At 49.7% G+C, this 21,316-nt stretch overlaps 2 protein-coding genes across 4 annotated transcripts in view; one reads left to right on the top strand and one right to left on the bottom strand.

The window, feature by feature from the left end:
• Positions 1 to 3,628, top strand: part of LOC102568888 (NADPH--cytochrome P450 reductase) — a 65,878-nt gene extending 62,250 nt beyond the window's left edge. For all 3 annotated transcript variants that reach the window (XM_014609870.3, XM_006274750.4, XM_059717349.1), the window contains one exon: positions 1,183 to 3,628. In XM_014609870.3, coding sequence (XP_014465356.1) covers positions 1,183 to 1,327 — 145 coding nt within the window. In that variant the 3' untranslated portion in view covers positions 1,328 to 3,628. The remainder of the gene's footprint in view (positions 1 to 1,182) is intronic.
• Positions 3,629 to 5,197: 1,569 nt separating this feature from the next.
• TMEM120A (transmembrane protein 120A) lies at positions 5,198 to 21,278 on the bottom strand. Its single transcript, XM_059717350.1, has 12 exons — positions 21,145 to 21,278; positions 15,666 to 15,784; positions 14,045 to 14,161; positions 13,412 to 13,471; positions 12,253 to 12,348; positions 10,773 to 10,862; positions 10,228 to 10,293; positions 9,607 to 9,668; positions 8,719 to 8,811; positions 8,116 to 8,180; positions 7,348 to 7,416; positions 5,198 to 6,814 (listed from the first exon to the last, which is right to left on the bottom strand). Exons 1-12 carry the CDS (start codon positions 21,217 to 21,219, stop codon positions 6,701 to 6,703), a joined length of 1,026 nt encoding a protein of 341 aa, XP_059573333.1. The 5' UTR covers positions 21,220 to 21,278; the 3' UTR covers positions 5,198 to 6,700.
• Between the last annotated feature and the right edge of the window lie 38 nt (positions 21,279 to 21,316).

Here is a 21,316-nt window from a genome sequence, read left to right as displayed (position 1 = left end):
GGGAGGCTCCTTGCAGAAACATGAGGAGAAGAGCTGTCTAAGTGTTTCTGTCAGGAAGCGCCTTGCTGAGCTGGGGGGAAAGGATGGGGAACACATTGAAAGGAAGGGTAAAAGAACAGGTGTAGCAGAGGGAACTGAGCCAAAGTGTATATTTGAAAGAGAGCCCTTTCAGCTGCTCAGTGGGCTGATTGACAGTGTTGTTTGTTGATTTACTGTCTGCACCAGGTAGGCAGGCCAGGCCCTGCTCCTGGGAGTGGGTGCTGAACTGTATGTCAGAAGCTGGCTCTCTGAAGCAATAGGAATACCAGAGGCTAGCTGGGATATGCTTGGGGGGGGAGCGGGTATTCTGGGGTAGGAAGAGAGGATGACTGCCAAGGGAGTAGGGCCAGGCTAGGGAAGCATTGTGATCTAGAGACTCTATGGAGGATGGGATGACAGTGGTATGGAGCATGGACTACCTAGCCACCGTCCTTAAGCTCTGCCACTGACTTACCAAATAGCCCTTGGCTCAGCAAGCCCCCTCCCCTCTCTGCCAGCTTCCCAGGATTGCCTTCCTAGGACAACCTAGGGATGCTTCTTGCCTTATGTAGGTGAGGGCCCCTGCACTGTAAGGACATTGGCTCTGTCTGCACTCATGCACACCCTGTCACACAGCAGCTGCCTGTGCAGTGTCCCTTTGAAGCTGCCAGTCTGAAACTGAGCTCCTCAGACCTAAAACTACAGGGTTGGAAGAACCTCAGGGATCATCAGTCTGACACCCTGCACAGATGCAGGATTCATTGTTCCTAAGCCAACCCAGGCAGAGGCCTCTCCACCCTCTCCTCAAAAACCTCCAAGGCAAGAATTCACAACTCCTCTTGTTCACTCTTTCCATTGTCTGACTACACTTACTAGCTGGAGTTCAGGGATGCCCTCCTGCTGCCTGGCTGTGTCTGGGGTCCAAACTAAGCTACCTTCATCCACAAACGTGGGGATGTGCAGGATATGGGGTAGCACCAGATATAGGAGATGTGGTCACTTCATACTGTCTGTCCAGCTGTTGGCTCTTGCAGGACATCATATCCCTGAGATTGCAAACTTCTCAGCTGAGATGCCAAGCTGGTTGTCAGCCAGCCAGGGTGGGTGTCAGGACATGCAGTGCCATCCCTCCCTCATGTCCTCCCCCTGCTTCTGTCGTTCTAGTGATGCTCGCAACATGGCTCGAGATGTGCAAAACACGTTCTACGAGATCGTGGCTGAGTATGGGAACATGAGCCAGCCTCAAGCTGTGGACTATGTAAAGAAGCTGATGACCAAGGGCCGGTACTCCATGGACGTCTGGAGCTAGGGCTGGGCTGACTAGGTGAGGGAGAGGAAGGATTCCTAGGTGACTGCCAGACAGGATGCAAAGGGCACCTGCCCCAGCCATTGCAAGAGCATGTGAACAGAACTAAACTAAAGAATAACTAACTACTCCCCAGTAATTGTCCCTTTCTAATTTTCTGCCTTCTCTGCACTAGACTGTTTACAGTAGACCCCTGGAAGGTGAGGGGTGGGATGGTTGTAGCTGCTGGAACTCCTTTGGGTTTTTTTTTAGGGAGACACCTCTAATAGGGATGGATGGGCTTGTCTAGAGACTCAGAAGGAGCTCTTAACTGTTTCAGTCCCTGTTTTGGTGTTTAGAGCATGTGGTGCATGGCAAGGCGAGCTTGTCAGAGGAGGGCAGATGCACCTGTCCCAGGGCATCATGTCCAGAGTTGTGAACCTCTTGCTAGGGCATTCATCCTCATCCTCTGCCAGAGTTGTTTTTTTCCTGCTCTGGTAGGAAGTGACCTGGCTGAGGGGTCCCTTTCTGCACCTGTCCGCCTCACTTCTAATGACCAAGCCTTCTGCCTTCAGGCCTAGACAGCCCTCTCCCTGTGAGCAGCCTTTATGTTGAACCATTTCCTTTGTGCTAGTCTGGAGCAAGTGGACATGTGCTCCCTGGCTTTGATATGGCCCCATTTTCTGCCTCATGGGCAGATCAGACCCAGACCCTGGAGGTTCTGAGGTTTTTAACAGACCCAGTAGCAATATTTGGCAATAAGTAGGGCATAGATCAAAAGCTCAAATTCCCTTTTGGTGTCTACATTTAGCCAGTATGGAGCCCAGCTGGGTGCTCCGCTGTACAGCTCACTTGAGCCCCTTCAGTACAAACCTCCACTGCTAGAGGCTTAGAGGATAGGCAGATTTATGTCTCAGTCAGCCCTGCCAAACCCTGGGTGTTTCTAGGGCAGTGTGAGGCTGGATATTCTGTGCTCAGTCTGCCCCAGGGCCCTGCGCTACGTGTCATGCGCAAAGCACTGCTCTTATCTTGCTGTCCAGTAGCTTAACAAACAGGGTCGTGGTGCTGCCACTGTCACTGTGACTGGGCAGTCTGCTTGGGCTCTGCTTGCGGCTGCCTTGACAGAGTGCTGGCACCAGCCTGCCAAAGCTGAGTCAACACCCTCTGAAATTCGACTGTGGCCTTAACCCAAGCCAGGAGCTAGCTGGCTTGTGTTTGCAGGGTCTTACCCTGGCCTGTGCAGGTGTGGTAGTAGCTGAGCAAGCTTGGCAAGGATGAAACGGTTCTTGTGTAAGCTGCCCACGCTCCCTGGTCACACTGATTGTGCAGACAGTTGTTAGTGGCCCATTGCTGTCACTTGCTCTCTGCACCTCTGATTCTGGGGATGAATTTTGCTCTTGGCTCTCAGCTAACACCCTGAGGCTCAGGCCCTACTTATGCTGTCCGTGGTGTGAGGCTGTCAATAATGTTTTCTCTCTGTGCTGGTATAGGTAGGACAAAACTCTCAGAGGGCATTTCCCCTTCCCCCGTTTGAAAACCACTGGTTCTAGGTGTCTTAACAGTAAAATTGGCTACTGTGGTGCTGTAGAGCCAGGACTTGCTCATTCCCATTGGCCGAGTGTCTTGTAGACACGCCAGAGGTAGCCTCAGTACCAGCAGCAGGGCTGCGTGCACCAACTCGCCTTGCCCAGGAGCAGGGCAGAGGAGCCTGCACTGGGTTGCTGAGGCTAAACTGGTTGTTGCATCTGAGCTAACTCAGGTATGCCTGCCCTCCAGTGCCAGTGTGGTTATATGCCCTCAGTGAACTCGGACAGCACGCGCCCCCCCTCCACTCGTGGACAGTCCCTGGAGGACCGGGAAGGGGGGGGGGGGGGGGGGGAGTGCTGGCAGCAGCTGGTTGAAGTCACTGCCGGCCTCCCTCCTTAGCACAGTCACCGCCCCCAAGGACAGAGCACAACCTGCTCTTGGGCCTTGAGGCTCCTCTGCCCACTGTGTGCAGGTCAGGGACGCTGCTGCTGCTCCACCTCTGCCCATTAAAACTTCGTGCCATGGTTACATTGTGGCAGGAGGGAAAATGGCAGAAGCCCCGAGGAGCAGGTACTTCATTCTCAGCAGCTGCCTGGAGGAGCCACGCTCCTCCAATGCAGTTGTGAGCCACCACCCCGTGCGCCCTGTTTGCAACGTGTGGTCACAGGGGGTGGGTTTTTTGTATGTCCGTATGAGACTTCATCGTACACCAAGCTGTATTAGAGGCTGTCCCATGAATGTAAATAACTTTAAATGTACTTTTGCCCTCAGAATAAAACAATTTATTTTGCCTCCTCACACCAGCTTCCTTTGCTTCATTTCAGTGAGGGGAAAAAACAAACACGAAAGGGAAAGGGGCAAGAGCTTTGACAGGCTGCCGGTCAGCAACGTTTCCCTCCCTGGGATGGGGAGATAGATACCCTCATCCTTTACGACTCCGAGGGGAGAACAGGTATAGAGCACGGCTTCCTCACAACAATGGATTTAAAATTGACCTGTAAGAGGTATTGACTAGGAACCAGGCTGAAGTCCCTGCTCTGCACCAACTTTCCTGTGACCCAATTCCCCACCTGTAAAATGGAGAAATCGGCAGCAGACAGAGTATAGCAGCGATGTGGTTCCCACAGGAGCCAACGTGGGCTCGCCCTACGGGCACTGAACTAACGTTTCAGGCTCCTGTCGCTTGTGCTAGGGGCAGTCAGAATTATGGGAGCATTGAAAACAGCTTTTGTCTAAAGAGTTTTAAAGTCATAATCTCCAAAACCCACCCTTAGGGATGAGTTTCTCCCTCAGTAGTTGTCAGTCGTATTACTGACTCATTTTTTAAATGCTAAAAAAAAAAAGGCAAAGAACTCCAAAACAAAACTGCTTTTCAAGCAATACTGGAGCACCCCACTGTGAATAAAACCCCACTAAGCTGCAGGCCTGTCTGAAATGTGGCCTCAGACCATTTTTAAGACTGCTATCATTTTGGGAGTCTTGCCTCCTTTGCTGACCCCAGGCCTCTCCTTCACTGGAGCACCCACCAAACTTTTGGTGGATAGCTGATGGGGGGAAGAACAGACTGTTTAATGGTTGAAAGGTGTCAGGGAAACTCATGGCATTAAGAGCTTTGGGTGAATGCACAGCTGGAGTCAACAGGTAGAAGAAGAAATCCACGTTCATGGAGAAGAATATTGACAGGGCGAGTGGATTCAATATTTTCAAAACAATGACAAAATGTGGTGAAATAGCCAGAAACTTTTGCTTCTGTTTGAGGATACCAGAGGAAAAGGAATTAAAACTATTTCCCTTTCCAAGTACAGCGCTCGTGCCAGCTGCAAGGGTACAGCAAGCAAGAATTCATTGCCTCTTTCAGACTACTCTTCAACCACACCAGAGCCTGGCATCTGGAGAGGGAATGCATCGGAGTACAAGAGCTCCGAGGAACTTGCACCATCACTAAAAACTGCTCCCCCTGATCCTGCTTGCTTCCTTCCTCAAGCCAGGGCTGCACAGACTATTGGAAGAGGGGAAGTCTTTGTCCCTTAGAGAGTAGAGGACAAACTACTTGCAGCTGGCTCACGAGCCTCAGATGCTGTAGTTCTACTTCCCCAGCTATAGAACGGCATAACTCTAAGCACCTTGCTAGAGAGGGAGCGGTATAGTCACCTCCTTTTCTCCCCATCGCCCTTCTACAGTAGCACAGGAATTTGTTGTGGCGCAAATGCAGCTTCTGGCCCCAGGCACTAGAAACTTATGAGGTCAGTAAGCTTAGAAGGACTCTTCCTTTCCTTAAAAGCATCCCCTGCCCTGCTTTCATGCTGCCGGGCTTAGCCAGTGCTGAATTGTACGTTGAGGTTAAATTAAGGGCGACTCAAAAGAGAGTTGTCATTTGAAGGCATCTTCCCCTTCCTTTATTTTGGATAACTTCCTATAAAAAGGAGACACGTTTCTAATACAGGTATTGACAAATACACTCCAGGACACATCTTCACAAAAATCTAAAAGGGACTTCATTTCAATAGGATGTGGATGAGAGGACAGTGGCTCCAACGTAGGTTTGGGAGTCCAGCCCCAAGGGACTGGAGCTTTGTCCATCCTCTGCCATGACTAATATGGCAGCCAAGCTCATAACAAAATCCAGCTATTATCTAGAACCAACTACATAACACAAACATGCACACATTTTATCCCTTTATGGTTTTGGCATCAACTCCTTCTTCTCTACTCCTGTTGCCCTCTGGACTTATGGGATGGCAGGGAATGCACCACTTCCTGTATCATCCTGGGATCCAGAACTCTTAAGGCTTCCTGATGCTGCCAGAATGGTTTAGCAGTGGCCTTTCTTCTGCAGAGGATGAGTGCCAGCTGACACCACTGGAGGAAAAGCTTTAATGCTCCCCTAGCAATGGTCTCCCACTGCCAAACTGAGAAGTTGTCAAAAATGCACCTATGCTCTGTGGGCTCCTGCTCCATCCACAAAACAGCTCTAGCTTCCTCCATCACTCGATCTCCCATGGACGGAAAAAATGTCTCAACTGGGGAGCTCAGCAGCAGATTGACAGGGACCCTGGTTTCATGCAAGCTGCCTCATGCCAAGGAAAGGAGAAAGTTACTCAAGGCAGAGCTGGGGTGTTTTCTTAAGGTGTCTCTGTAGGCTTTTCTACTAAGATAGACACCATGGAGTTGGAATGGGATACTACAGGCAGGTTCAAGGCTGGAGGTGGCCCCTCCAAGGCTGGAGATGAGCTCAACAGCTCTTTAGAGTGTTCAAGGCAGAAGCCAGGAGTGAGAATACTGCACTGTAAGAGATGGCTAAAAAGAGGCATCCCCCAACTTCTGCTGAGGAGTTCAGTTCTGTGGCTACTTGAAAAGAGGCAAAGGCTGGAGTTATCTGGGTTACTATGGGAAGGAGCTTGGCTTGAGCACCCTGCAGAGTGGTCATATCAACATCTCAGCCAGCAGAGGTGAGCCTGATGGGCTGGATTAAGGGCCCTCCATTCCACACTGCATTTCTGAAGCAGCAGAGGATGAAGATGCACTAACTGTCAACAGGGGCAAATGTGAGACAATGAACAAGGTGTCTGATCCTCTAGCTCCCAGTTTAGTGTCTCAGCAAGCAATGCTGGCTCTGGACAAGGGAGCCACATCTTTGACTGGAAGGGGAGTGAGCGCTGCACCACAGTTCAGTCCATTAAAACTTCAGCGGTTTGGTTTTCATAACTGTACATTCATCTGAGGTTTGGTTCAGAGGCCCAGCTGCTCAACACTGAGCTGCAAGCCTCTGAGGAGTGGGGCAAGAGGCATGAGAAGAGTCTGGATGGCAACAACTAGAATGTGGCAAGGAGGCAGCAGAATGGTGAGAGTGTGGCTTGGTGTCTGAATCTCCTACTTCCTCTTAGGCTCTTTATTCTGATTCTGGAATTTCTGGTGGACAACTCTCAGGGTGGTGGAGAAATTCCCTAGGAAGAGGATCAGGAAAGGGAGCCCACACATGAGAACCTGCAGGATCAAAGGGCAAAATTAGGCAGGAATAGATTAGAAGAATTAGTCCAATAAGAGCAAGTGGCAATGTCCTTCCAAGCTAAAAAGGCTCAAGTGAAAGCCCATCAAGTCAGAGAAGCTGCCACAGTGGCACATCCCACAGCTGTTCCAGAGACCAAAGGCTCCATTCAGCTGCTATGTCCGCCTTTGAGACCCCAGACCTGTCTCCCAGTACATCTAGGCTTTTTTGTCAACACCCCTGAAAGTGAAAGGATGAAGCAAAGCTACCTGGGGCTAACCGTGAGATGGAGCAATTAGACCAGCCGGCAAGAGCCACAGCTGAGAAGTCACAGCATCACCTGGGCCTTAGGACCAGCAAAGCTGCTGCACCCACCACAGGCTCGCTACTGTTTATGCCCTGCCTGGTAATCTTATGCAACCGGGCATTTGAAAGAAGGTGAAGCAGGCGAGGTCTCCAAGGCATCAGATGTTCCAAAGAATGAAGTTGGAAACCCACCCCACTTCCCACCCCTTCCATTCCCTTAGCTCACCTGCCATTCCTTGCATTCTGGGTGTCTGGCCAGGCGGAAGAGGGTGATTGCATTGTAAAGCTGCCAGAACTGCAGGAGACACAGCAGGGTCATTAACAGGCATTTCTGCTTTTGTGAAGATGAGGGTACAGCCAACCCAGCACTGACATGTAACAGCCCAACTTCATCAGGCCCAAATCCTGTTACATAAACACCTGTCCAGCTCAGTCAGCTATGGATGCCAACCTTACAGGGCAAGGAGAAGGTTACAGTTGGGATTTTCAGAGGCCCTAATCAGAAAGAAACCCCTGTCATGGAATTTGGGATTAAAAAAAAATAAATAATAATAATCCTCTTCTTGGGCCAACTGGTCTCAGGAACTTGGCATGAACCTGATTATTTGCATTTCTCCCATCAGTCACAAAGGAATTTTACTAGGAAGAATACAGATGAGATTTTAGGTTTCCAGAAGCACCTCTAGCTAAGTTCCATTTTCAGAGGTGATTTAGGGACCCATGTCAATGAGGCTTCTGAAAGGCAACATGACCTTGGACCCAAGGTCCTACTGTCAAAGCTGAAGCAGGAGTGAGTGTTAGTTTTGCCCCTTGTTAAAAAACAAAAAGCCATGCTGCTGCGGTGCTCTGTCATGAAGCAACCACTTCCCCATCTCCTGTTTCCAGCCAAGCACATGAGTGGGCTAAAAGGAAACATGAGTTGTATTCCCAGCTCAGCTCTGTCTTTGCTAATAGGGAGACACCCTGCCATATGGAGTGGGGCACACATACTCACATGCCCAAAGAAAAGGAATGGAAGCAAGAAAGTGAGACCCCTCCACATCCAGGACTGGAAGCCCTCTGCAAGGAAAGGACAATGAACAGGGCTTACATGGCACCCTTGCAATTCAATGGAACATAGGGGCTGAGTTCCTTACAGCTTAACTACTACTATTTGGAACTTGAACACAGCGCAACATAGACCATTCCTGTGAAATGAACCAACCCATGCTCCCTTCCATGCACTACAATGCCTCCCCCAGAGGGCTGCCGGTGGCTTCCTGTCCATGCATCACCACAACCATTCCCAGCAGTGAGCCACCTAGAGCTGATTCCAGGACAGGGATTACCCAACTCTGTTTCTGCAAGGCCCAAGTTATTGCTCTGAGACTGAGGAAAGAACAGACCTTCCCCATTACCACAAAGATCAGGATCAGGTGAGAGGAACTGAGAAGTCAAAAGGCTACCTGCTTTGAACATCATGCTCCTCAAAGGCACCTGGGCTGCTTTGAGTCAGTCTGATATTAGACTGCAGCTTCCTGCCATTAGGGGTCAGTTTGATTTGGCTACAACAGTTTGTGGAGAGGGGAAAGGGGGACAGACTAGAAACTCAACTTACCCACAGTGAGATCCATGTTATGTCTCTCTCCGAGTGCTCGGAGCCGATACAGGCAGCCACTCTGATAGTAGTACTGAAGGAACTGCACAAAGCCTGCAAGGTGGGAAGAACTCAGCATGAGAACAACAGGAAGAGGATAAGAGCTAGATGGGGCTAAGCCCTCTGCTGCTTTCTCAGTCAATACAAGCTCAGAACTGGGACCAGAAGTCAAGTCTCTCAGATCAGCAAAGAGCTAGTCTCTTATCCAGAAGGCCTGATGGGAAGGGGAAGGTTTGATGTGGAGGAGGTGCAAAGCAAGACAACAGACATCATTCCTGCTGCTCTGCAGGTAAGACAGCAGCATCACAGATTTGTGTGCAGACAGAGCAAGGCTAGGGAGTATTTTGGGAAAGTGCTGAAGCCTGAGAGATCACCATTCTGTGGAGGTTTCAGACCTGCCAGCCTCTCACCTGCTGGCCCGGGGAGTGTAACTGGACAGCTGAGGCAACTACTAGGGTAAACGCACCATAGGCTGTCCCTATGATGACTGCCTTAATGTGGCATGAAGTGCCATACGCAGGATGGCTACTCCCAGTCCCCATGGGGACACCACCACAGCAGAAGCACTCACTGCCACCCCCCCCCCCCCCCAGCTAAGAGCATTGAAAAACTCTGTTAATGTCATCTGTGGCTGTGTGTTGCAAGAACACGTGCACATCAAGGGACGTTCTACAGGGGATAGTTTACACCTAGGCCTAGGCCAGCAAGTGCTTCAGACTAGATGGAGAGCTTGGTCAAAACAGAAGGCAGACACTGGCCTGCCTCCAGACACCAGCTGCAGAAGGGGGTTCTGAACAGCCAAGATTCCCCCCTCAAGCCCTCCCTAGCACAGATACCACCAGCACTTACTCTGATACATGGAGAAGGAGAGGAATTGGTTTCGGAACTTCTGGTACATCAACCCATCTGGCCTACAAGAAAGAAGAGACTGGCTGAGACACACTCAGATGAGCTACCAGATGCAGCCAACTCCAGTGGCACCTGACTGCATTATGTGCCCATTTTATATTTGACAGTTGATGCCAGAGCACACCTGGCCTTCACTCTCCCACTACAAATGGAAACACCAGTGATGGGTCTGTCTAATTTGCTAGGGTTTCAAAGCAACTTGGACAAACGGAACTACTGCTAGGCCAAAAGTTGAAAGAAGATGAGAAGATCCCTGCTAGCATATGAGGACATAAGAGACCAGAAGCTACAGCCTCTATCAACAAGGATCAAGTAAACATGATAAAACCTAGGAAGTGTCAGGCGTTTTGTCCCCTGGACAATATCAACTGATAAGCTAGTCCTTGCCTGGGGACAGGGGAGGGGCAGAACCCAACTGTAAACATTACTAATGGCTCCTCTTCTGTCCAAAAGATCTAAGGGTTTTAATGATGTACGCTAAGATGGGCAAGCTCTCTCTCTGAGAATCACCTGTGCACCAGGAAAGAGAAGCAAAGCAGGACAATGTGAACAGAGACTCACCAAGTCAGCATGACACCTGAGAGAAAGGTGGAGATGTAATGATGCAAAACCCACCAGCCTTTAATCCTGGAATTGCAGAGAGATAAAAGAAGGAAAGCCAGAATTAGAGCCCTGAACCAATGCAACTGATGCTCAGGGCCAGGCTCTCACATGTTCAACACCTCCAGCCTGGGAAGGGCAGCCACCCACCCTGATCTGATTCACCCAGAGAAGATGCTCAACTGGGACTGTTAAGTCACACAGGACAAGAGCCAGTCACTGATACCAAGGGTTACAATTAGAAATGCCAATCTGCTGTAACTGCTGCTTAAAGGTACTGTTTGTATATGAGCTCTCCCTCACAGCAAAGAGCAAGTCTCATGAGCAGAGATGCTGCACCCTAAGTGGGAGGTTCTTTCATCTGCTCCTTTGAGGAGCTTGGACCAGGCTTGAGGGTCAGAGCCCTTGGAAAGTCTACTGTATCAGGTAGGGATTACCTAGCTCAAAGTATCCCAGCCTTCAGGCAACTATCTGTTCTGAAATTGGGCAAAGAGAGCTATACTCACTTGGATCCATTGTTGATTAAGATGCTCTCTCGGATTGTGAGGGTGCAGTAGTACCAGACCAGCAGGAAGTTGAAGACAGCATCCGTCACCCTGTCACCAACAAAAGCAGGCAGTGAAGGAGGGCACTGGAGCAAGGAGTCTGTAGTGCCTCTAGCCATTGCCATTTGCAAGTCAGAAGTCACTGTAGGGTGCCCACAGGCAGGACCTAGCTCTATCACTCTGTGGGCATTTCCAGTGAGGTACAGCTTTCCCTACAGACCAAATACAGGGTTCTCTAGTGCGATCCCACTGCTGGTACAGCACCTATGCTAGTGTGTAGGGCAATGGTTCTCAACATTTTCAGATTAAAGATAGACTTAAGGTCCCATCTGGAAAAAGCCTGCTTAGCTTTCACTCATTTTTGAGTGCAGAAAAGTAATAGAGCAAGTCTGCTGTTACAAAGAACCCTGAAACCCCACAATGTATCAAAATTGTTTTAACACTAAAAGATTTCTATTTGAAGTCTCTGGGTTGATCTTCTGAACCATGTTTTTACACCTGGCAGTGCTAATATTGCTTCATACCCTGAGACATCTTAGAAAGGACCTCAAAGCACCTCACAGGGCTTTGGCACCCTGATTGAGAATCATGGGTCAAAGAATGTGGTAGACACAACTCAGAAGGGCAAAGATGGACACGGGCTGTCTTCCTAGTAGGAGCAAGTGCAAAGAATGCAAGAGTAGCATCTCCCTACCAAAGCAACATAGCTTGATCTCAGAAGAGCAAGCTTTTTGCAAACAGCTTGAAGCACACCACATGGCCCTGGACTAAAGCACAGGTATATGCTACATAGAAACTAAGGAATCTATCAACTGCATCCTCTCTACAGGTCTCTCATGACATTTCAAAGTCTGCAGTGATAACGGATGCCCCAGCTCTGGGCCCATCCACTCAGCAGTGGGTGGAAACCCACACTACCAAATCCCAAGTGGCTTTCATCCTTGGGAGCAAGGACAGTAGCATCAGGGAAACATGAATGCACTGACGTTTCACCAGCTGTTTGCAAGGTCTTAGTTATCAAGGCACAGACCATAAGCCACCTGCCAAGGCCATAATCAGTCCAGAGCTGGACCCTGTGAGCCATTTTCCTTATGCTGTATTCCTTATGCTTTTGAGCTTTGCTTCTTGCAGAACAAACACCAGGAAAACCCCTAATGATTGCCCTAATGGCAACTTGCAAGGGAGCTTTGCTCTATCTGGATTCCCAGGCCAGGTGGGGGTCATTCAAAGTGGCCTCTCTCTGCCTCACATTAGTTACAGCTGGCTACAACAGCCCCACAGCTGCAAGTTGTGTATGTGCTGGTACAACCCAATCAATTATAGAAGGCTCCCATATGTAGCCCCTTTTTTCTATAAGAAAGAAAGCCCTTGAAGCTGCCTATATTTTGAGGCCACCAGCACGGTGTGGGGAGCTCCTAAGCCTTGCTGCTTGCTAACTCACCTGGAGTTGAGGAGGAACCTGCAGGAGAAGGACACAATGAGCAGGATGATGGTGAGGTAGAGCTTGAACTTCTCATACTCATCTTTATAAGCAAACCTGCAGGGAGGTACAGAGAAAGGTTGTGGACACGGTCTGGCAGGAAGGAGCTTTGCAATCTAGCACTCGTTGCCCAGAATTGGTGGGTCACCAAATCAGTGAGCCTGAGCCCCATCAGAAGAAAATCATATGGGGTATATATTTAAGGAAGCAACATAAGGAAATCCTTGCCTTTGCTGCTCCTCAGAAATTCCACTTAGATTAAGTGCAACCCAGAGCAGAGCACAGCTCCTGCCACCATAGGGGGGCACCTCACATCTGGCAGAAAAAGCAAATTGCACTGGTATCCCAAGGCCCTGATAATGACACCTGGGTTTTCCACACACACACACCGGAGTGTTTACTAACTTTGAATGAAGGTACCTTGGGTCCCTCTGAACATCAACCCTTGTGAATCCCAACCCCAATCCCTTGGCTTGAAGATCATTACAGCGTACTGAGAACAGGCAAAGGCAATGGACAACATTCAACTGCCAAGGGCAATCTCTCACTGTTAGAAACAAGTACCCCTGAAGCTGTACAGCCCTGAACTGATCCTGATAGTTGGGCAACACAAGGCCCAAGCTACTAAAGAAAGGAGAACTCCTTGTTCTTTTTATTGAGCATGTTTTGGAGCAGCTTCTTAGACAACACTGTGCCCCTGGATTTTCCACCTTTCATAACGATGTTCCCTCAAAGGAGTGCTGGCTACTGAATTAGTCACAGAAGCAGCCTGCTATTCTTCTGGAGGACTTGGTTACCCATTAAGACTTGACCTTGCCTGGCTTTTAGAGCTGAAAAGCTCGGGCAGAGGTGGTACATTTGTAAGCACAGGCAAAAGAAGGTTGGGTGTCTAAGACTGATTGGAATCAGTCAGCTGGGAAAGGTCTCTGCAGACGTTGCAGGTAGAAAAAAACTGCTGTTCAATGCTCAGCACTGCAGCTCAACTCAGGATGTCTTGCTGCCACCTAGCCAAGAGAAGAGCAAAGCCTGAGCCCCGCCAGAAGAAAAGCTTTCCCTCAGAAGGATAATTCCACCACCCTTAAACACAGAGACAGATACAAAAATAGCAGAGAGGCATTACTTAGCCTGCTTGCTGAGCAGTGTGACATTCACATTTCCAAGCACCAGACTCAGGTATAACCTAGATCAGAAGAGAGAGGAGTTAGACCAGACAGCAGCACATGCAGGGAGCTGCCAGCTTAACCTCGGCACTAGGGTGGTTATAACAGTTCTTCCTCTCATCACCAATGCTTTCAGGAACTAGGGACACTGGCAGACTTCTGATAATGTTACAGCAACTGGGGAGGGGAAGATTCACTGACTGTCTAAAGGGGCCCTCTTCTCCCAAACACCACTTCCTCTCCTATGGGAATGATTCGGAAGCAGGAAATCATATGGGTTCCCCCCAAGGGGTAGCACATAACATGATAGGAAAGCCTGTGGTCTAAGTGGTCTCTGGATGGTAGGTCTGTTTTCTTCCCAGGCCTAAGCTGAAACATGGCTTGGGATCTGGTTTAGCAGGATTCCTAAATAAGCAGTAAGAAAGTAACTAGGGTTGACTGCAAACTGAGCTTTTCATTAGTTTTCTCCAAGTGTGAAACCCACCAAGATTAATGTAGTTTCTTCCCCGATAACCTCAGTGATCTCTAGAAACTACACAGAAACCAAAAGCTTTGTTCCTTTCCACTAAGAAACCCCCAAGACAGTGTCTTACCCGTTCTTCTTTGGCAAATACGCATCCATTTCAAAGAAAACATTTTGCCTCTCCTTGATCAAGTTCTGGATCTCTTGGATGGACTCCTCCTCCTCTGCAGATATAGAGGGCTTGCATCTGCAAACAGGAACATGACATGGACTGACAGAGGGCACTAACATGACAGAGGTGCTGGCACTAGATGTTTCAATTTGTATGAAAGAAGGACAAAGCAAGGGCAAGAAGCTACAGAGATTAACACAGAACTTTGAAGTCCAGGACTCAGTCTACAGGTCAGTTCCTGAATATCAGGGAGAAGAACAAATGAGGTGGAAGCCAGCACAAGCAAGCAGCCACCTGCTTTCAAAACCCTGAGTGATGTTCACTAGTTAAGTGCTAGGGTGGCCTTGGTCCAAGGACTCTGAGGAGACCTGGCTGTCTTTAAGAAAGCTCAGATGAAAAGTAGCAACAAACAGGTGGGAAATGCCAAATAGCATTTGCCTTCCTAGCACTTAACAGGTACTAGGAAATCACCATGGGACATGGAAACAGTCCCCACTGTTTACAGCAGGCAGACAAGGATAGGGGTTGTGTGCCCACTGAATGAAGTGGACTGTAAACTAGGCCTGGTTTTAGCAGCAAAGCTGATAACAACACCCAAGCCTGCATAAAATAGCCGGTATGCTTAACACGGCCCAAGCCAGTGATTCTCATGAGTCCCATGAGATCCCATTAGGGGTGCTGTGCTACCTGGTCTCTGCAAGAGGAGAGAAATAGTCTCCTCCCCCAGTCTGATGCTCTGTGCCTGGCCCTAGCTACTCAGGGGTGCCTGGGGCTGCTCCTCTGAGAACTGCTGCCCTTCCTCATCTTCCCCTGCACTAACTGCCTCCATGCTCCCAGCAGTATGCTCTGCTGTGGGTGGGCAGGTGGATATGGGGGCCAGTGCCACGTTTTGCAGCTCAACTCCTCCCATACTTCCAGTACTGATGAGAGGAACTTCAGAGGCAGTTGCCAGCATTTGAGACCCTGTAGGAGCAGCCTTGCCAGTGGGGAGCTACCCTTGCTTCCTTCAGTGCCAAGGGTGGAGAAGAGGCAGACAGTGGAAAGGACAGGATTAGATCCTGCCCCTACTGCCTTCATCTGGCACCACTAGGGCACTGGTTCTTAACCTTTTTTTAGCATCAAAGTACCACCCCATACCTTTTCTGAATTTAAGTTCTAGCTCATTGATTTTCAGTGGATACCATAAAAAAGTCAGAAAAGTTATGCAGAGAGGCCTCGAGGCTAAAAAGACTCAGAACCACTGGCTTAAGCAATGCCTTTAATTGCTAAGATCTTCAGGGTCGGCAAGTGGCTCACCCTGTTTGTGCAATACAAATGGCTGCTTATACTAGCTGTGGATGTTTTTAAGTGGCAAAGACTGTATTAATGTAGGTAGGCAAGGAAGAGGCTGCTGAACAAGGAATGAGAAAAGCCATATCTCCATAGCCTGTGCTCCTCTATGATTCACCTCTCCACAACATCCCTTCTCCACCCCTCTCTTCTTGGTTTCTGTTGGAAGCCCAAGGCACAACAGCCAGCTGCCTAGTCTCCCTTGCTACCTCTGAGCAGGGATCTGCATGGTTATTACACAGCTACTTACTTCTTGAGGGCAAGAGAAAGCTCCTTCAGCTGCTTCTTTTGCCGTGCAATGGAACTGGAGATCCCATCCTGAAGCCCGGTCAGTTCCTCAAGCTTCTGTTTGTACAGCTTGTGGTTATCCTGGCAACAGAGATAAGGTCTGTGTTAATCCTCTGAGACCCAGCTTGCAGACCCTGCTTTTGTTATACGGAATGGACATTAGATGCAAGTACAATGGAATAGTACCTACAGCAGAGGAAGAGGAGTCACTTTTGAACACTTTTCTGAACTCAGTTAGCAACTTGTGGCAATAGCTACACTTGTACTAGTTTGCTCCTCTGCAGCTGGGAATAACCTGATGCCCCATCACAGGAGGTGGTGGAATGGCTCATCTGCCAAGCACCTTTTGATGGAATCTCCTGGGAATATTGGTGTTTGTCTGCCTCCATTTGCTTCCTTGACTTGAAGCAGCCTCTGGGGACAGTTGTAAACAGATTCAATCCCAGCTTCTACCCACTAATGCAGTATTGAAAAACAAAGGCTAGCAGCTCATAGGGCTAGCATGGCCAAGACACACTAATTTCTATAGCCACAAGTGAGCAATGTAGCTGGCATTATATTCAGCCACCTTTGACTCCCTAGCCTGGATCAACTGGGGACAGCCTTTAATGAGAATCCAGACCAAGAACTCACATCCCTGGATATGTAGCAAGTGCAATCAATCACTGTCACCATGCCCCTCAACATGAAATACTGTCCTGAAACGGAATTCAACCATACACGCTGGCAGTACAGTGCCATTCTGCTGTTCAGCACACTCTCTGCTGGAATAGGCAGGCCCTTTTTGACAAGGCATTCCTCCTGAGGCCAAAGTAGCAATTTAATTAAGCAGAAAACTCCAATTCCAGGAGATGCCTACAGTGGATGCTACCCTGAAAGTGGCTTGAAGCCTACATAGCTACTGGGGCTTCTACAGCCTCAGACCACCAAGCCACAAAGAGAAGCTGACTCAGCAGTTTGATCAGTCTTACAGGAAACTCAAGCAATTGGGAAACAACAGAGAGGAAGCTACTGACGTGGAAGGCAGCCCATAGCTCAGAAGCATAAGACTCTTCCAGACCCCAGTTCAGGACAGTAGCCAGTGCTGGAAGATGGAGACAGATTTGTGCTATAACATCAGCTGGTGCAGTAGGTCATTGACTGACGTGGTAGGGTAGGGAAAAGTCTCTTTCTTCTCTCAGCTGGTGATCACAAGCTGCCCTGCATAGCTTTGCAATAGTACTCTGCCTTGTATAACTGCAGATACCATTCTTATTATATTTTGCATTTAGGAGAGAGTTTCTTTCCCTGCCATACAAATGCTGTGAAAAGCTTACATTTTATGTGAAGAAGAGAAAGGATAGGGAAGAAGTAAGTGACTTTCAAAGGCAAAGCAGGGACAGAACCTAGGTCTCCCAAGTGCACTGCTTGGTTTGCTCTTTCTAAGCTCTATGCCTGCTGTAGGACAAAGGCTCCACATGTTTCACACTGCTGGAAGACAGAATGTGTTTTCTTCAACATTTTCTGCCTTTCAATTTGTGTAAGTACCTCAGTTGAGAGAACAGCAAGAGTAGCTGAAGATGTGAAACAAACAGCTTCCCGAAATGTATAGTCTCTCCCCTATTACTTGCTGAAGAAACTGGAAGATGCAGGAAAAAAGTCCCAATCTAGTCTTTGCCAAGCTGAATCAAGAGAAAAAGGAGAACTCTGTCTTGAAATCAGGTCATTTCAAGCAATAATGCTATGTTCTTATGTTCCAATAAACAGGAACAGTTTTACATCACTGCTGGTTTCCCCATGCCCTTCACAAAGCAACTCTGGTATATCCCACTTAACCCTTTTAAAGCAAGGCTAAGAGTCTCAAGGACTCCCCACACTGCATATGCACCCCGCCTATGTATCAGCTCCATCAGTTTAGCTTCCCTACTGCCAGAGAAGCAAGCCAAATGCATGTGATTTTATGTATAATACAAGAGGCTATGCTGTGTTTAAGGACTTCTCCTGAGTGCCTCCTGCCCCAGGTTGGGCTAGGTGCATCTGGGCCTGCTCATTTGCCCTCTGTCAATTAAATGTCTGGAGATTAAGGGAGGGAAAATTCTCAAATCAGCACAAATAGTAGCTAGCTACCCTTCCAGCACATCAGGGATTGGGCTGATTTGTCCCCAGGACAGGCTACAAGTATTTGTTACAGCAGCAGTCACTTCAGACAGAAGAGAGTCTGAAGATTCCCTATGGAAGGATAAGAGAAATGTAAGAGGGGCCACAACATGGAGATGTGCGTTCACAAAGCAGATCCAAAAGGCCTCAGACACCTGTACAGTGACCTGGATCTAGCATGGCTTAGTCACTGGTGACATGAGCTTGCTCACTTCACACCTGTATCTGATGGATCTGCCCCTTTCAGACAGAAGGGTTCTAGACCATTTCGGAAACTAGTTTGTGCTCAGGAGACTTCAGTCACAGCTGTAACAACATGGGGAACTTTGCAGGGGCATCTGCCCACTTCATTCCCAGCGAGAGCCAAGCCACATAGTCATCAAGTGAAAATCCCTGATGAACTGCTGGGATGTCATTTCTCTGAAAAGCATTCTTCCTTCCCCCTCCCCCACATGCTATAGCAATGGGACTGTGCCAGGCATGAGAAATAACTGAAGTAAATGGTGCTGGAAAATCCCCTGCGACTAATGCCTAGAAAATGCCATCTTCTCCATTGGGGATATGTTCACAGGTTCCATATAACAGTAAAATCTAAGAAGTTTTGGATGCAGTACCCAGAGATTAGCTTCTCAGAAGTACTGGCCTGTGTGTGATGCAATATAAGTGTCCTGTTCCTGCTTACAAGTCCTTTCAGCTGAGGTAATTCAAGCAGACACATCGGCTGCAAGGCAGTTAGGAAACACTGACAAAGATAAACAGTAATTAGGCCAAGGCACTAGCTGTGAGAGAAAACATTAATACATTCATAGGGGAGTTGCATGTTGGCATTCCAGGGCCTATTGCTAATGTGTGGTGTGGCCCCATGCTGTACCCTGAGCTGAGAGATGCCCAAGGCTGAAGCTCACTAAAGACATCAGCCATGTCTAATCACTGGCCCCTTGGTGGCTCACTGTCACAGCAGCTGTGGGACAAGTGAGGCCCAATATAAAGGACAGTTGCACTGACTTTGAGGGAGTTGTGCCCACTTACAACAGCTCTCAAATTAGCCCTGCATAATGTGACATGGACTAGAAACATCCCATCTATGGCAAGGTTCACCACACTTTGTTCTGGGGAGTCCAAGCCAGAAGCACAGTGACTACGTACTTTATGCAACAACCCCAGCACGGATGAGATACTAGTTTCAAAAGGATGGTCTGATGGTTAAGGTAGTTCCCAAGGATGTGGATGACATGGGTTGAAGTCCTGGCTACAGATGCCTTGGGTGAGCTCAGGCAAGTCACCTAGCCTCAGCGTCTGAGAAAGTGAGGATAAAGTCTCGCACAAACGAGAGGTACGATTATGAGGTGCTCAGCTCCTACAGCACTGCAGGTTGGGCCAGTTCCTTATTCTATTATTTATAACACTTAGGAAACCTTGCACTAAGAGCACCGGAGGCAAATAAGCCATAATATGTTATTTGGTATAGCAAACTGCACCACGTGAATGGTCTCTCAGCAATTCCAGAGAAGACAGCTTGTCAAGCCACAGCATAAATGCTCAAGTTTGTTTGGAAGGTCTACCAAGTCTGACCAGAACCCAGATTGCATCACCTTGAGTCAAGATTCTGGTAAGACCCAAGTTGGATATAAAAAGATAGGCCTTAAACAAGGACATTGTCAAACATGCCTAGGCTAACCGGAGCAAATGTTAGCAGGTAAGCGGCTATGAACACTGTATAAAGAATACAAACTAATCCACTTTTTCCCCCACCTATCACAAAGGCATGCCCAACTGAATTTCCTGGGATGCTGATGGTACCTGGCTGTTCACGACCAACACAGAGCCTCTGCAAAGGCTGGGTAGAATGAGGTCTAGCACGTGACTCTAGCAGGGCACTGAAAAAATAGGATGCTGGAAAAAAGGACAAGCTAAGGGGAGGTATTTCCTGTAACTGTAATTAAGGCTAAAACACTCAACCACCTTAATTTTTTTTTTTTACTTACATCGATATCATCACGTCTGAGTACCTCAGTGATTAATCGATTTTACCTTCAGCAACTTAGTGAGGTAGGGAAGTTTCAGTTGTTTAACAGATGAGAAGCCAGGACACAAGAGAGACTGGGGGCAGGTCGATCTGAGAAGTAGCAGCTAAGCTAGGAACTGAACCAGGCTTCCCAAGTCCCCGTCTTCGTAGAGTTTCCGTGCTTTGGGAAACGGAACCGGACACAACACAAAGCTCTTTACCATCTTAGGGCAAGATTTCAATAGCAAGACGACGTGGCCCTAAAGCCTACTGCTACTTTTAAAGAAGCCTACTTTCAAGCAGATTTCTCTTCTTAATGAATCTTGTTCTCTTGAGGCTGCTACGCTCATGCCGTTCTGTGCAGCAGAAGTGATCAGTGCCTCAGGAAAGGTGGTGAAGAAAGGTCCGGTTGGGACAGAACTCCCTAGTGCCCTGGACATGAAGCAGTTAGGAAGGGGAGTTAAGGTGACAGCTCAGACAGAACAGATGACAAAATACTACTCGTACCAGAGAACATGAGGTAAAGTCATGCCAGGGAGAATGGGAAAAGTCACGCGCCGGACCTTAAAGCATCCAGCAATAAACACACAGTCATCAGAGCAGCAGCTGGAAAGATCAAGGGGCAGGACTGCACCAGTAAGGCAGGCGCTGGCTTGAGCCGATCCAAAGAGCAGGGACCCCAAAACCCGGCTTCACCGAGGCCTCCACACTGGCTGCATTCACACAAGGCGACTCCCGCATTGCCCCCAAGAGGGGACGGCTCCCTCGCCAGCACAGCTGGTCAGCTCTGGTCATCAGACACCAGATCACCGCCAGCTAACCAGAGGGAGGCTGGCACGGGCAAGGGGAAGTGCGGAGCGCTGAAGGACGAGAGGCTGCATGGGAGGATGGGGCTAGAGGGCAGCAGCCGGCTACGGGAGGCTCCTTCAGCGACAGGCTCGGCGGGGCCGCGGCGGGTGTCCGAACGGCCCCGGCCCCGGCCCGCTGCTCTTTCCTCGCCTGCCCTCGCCCCAAACCGGGCTTGGGCCTGACACCCGCGCAAGGCTGCTGGCAGCGGAGGCCCGGGCAGCCTGCCGCTCGCACAGGGCGCTCCGCAAGCTGCTCCAGCCCCGCACCTGGGCCGAGGGGCCCCGGGCCGGCCGGCTGCGAGGGGAGGGCAGGGCAGGGAGCGGGCGCCCCGCGCAGGCCCGAGGCACGGGCCGGGGAGCCGCGGGCGGCGGCGCGGTCGCGGGGGCCCGGGCCGTGCGGCGGAGCCCCCCCGCCAGCGCCCCGCTCCCGGGCCCGGCCGCCGCCGCCGCACCTGGAGGCGCTGGAAGCCGTCCTGCAGCTCGTCCCAGTCCCGCGCGCACTCGCGCACCGACGCGCCGCGGTTCATGGCGCCGCAGAAGCCGGCACGGCCCGGCCCGGCCCGGCCCGGCCGCCCCGCGCTTCCGCCCGCCCCGCCCAATCGGCACCGCCCCCGGCGCCACAGC

This window comes from Alligator mississippiensis, chromosome 14 (assembly GCF_030867095.1).
Source record: "Alligator mississippiensis isolate rAllMis1 chromosome 14, rAllMis1, whole genome shotgun sequence".
Lineage (NCBI taxonomy): Eukaryota > Metazoa > Chordata > Crocodylia > Alligatoridae > Alligator > Alligator mississippiensis.
The sequence above is the reverse complement of the archived record's forward strand: the minus strand, read 5'-3'. Positions and strand labels throughout refer to the sequence as shown.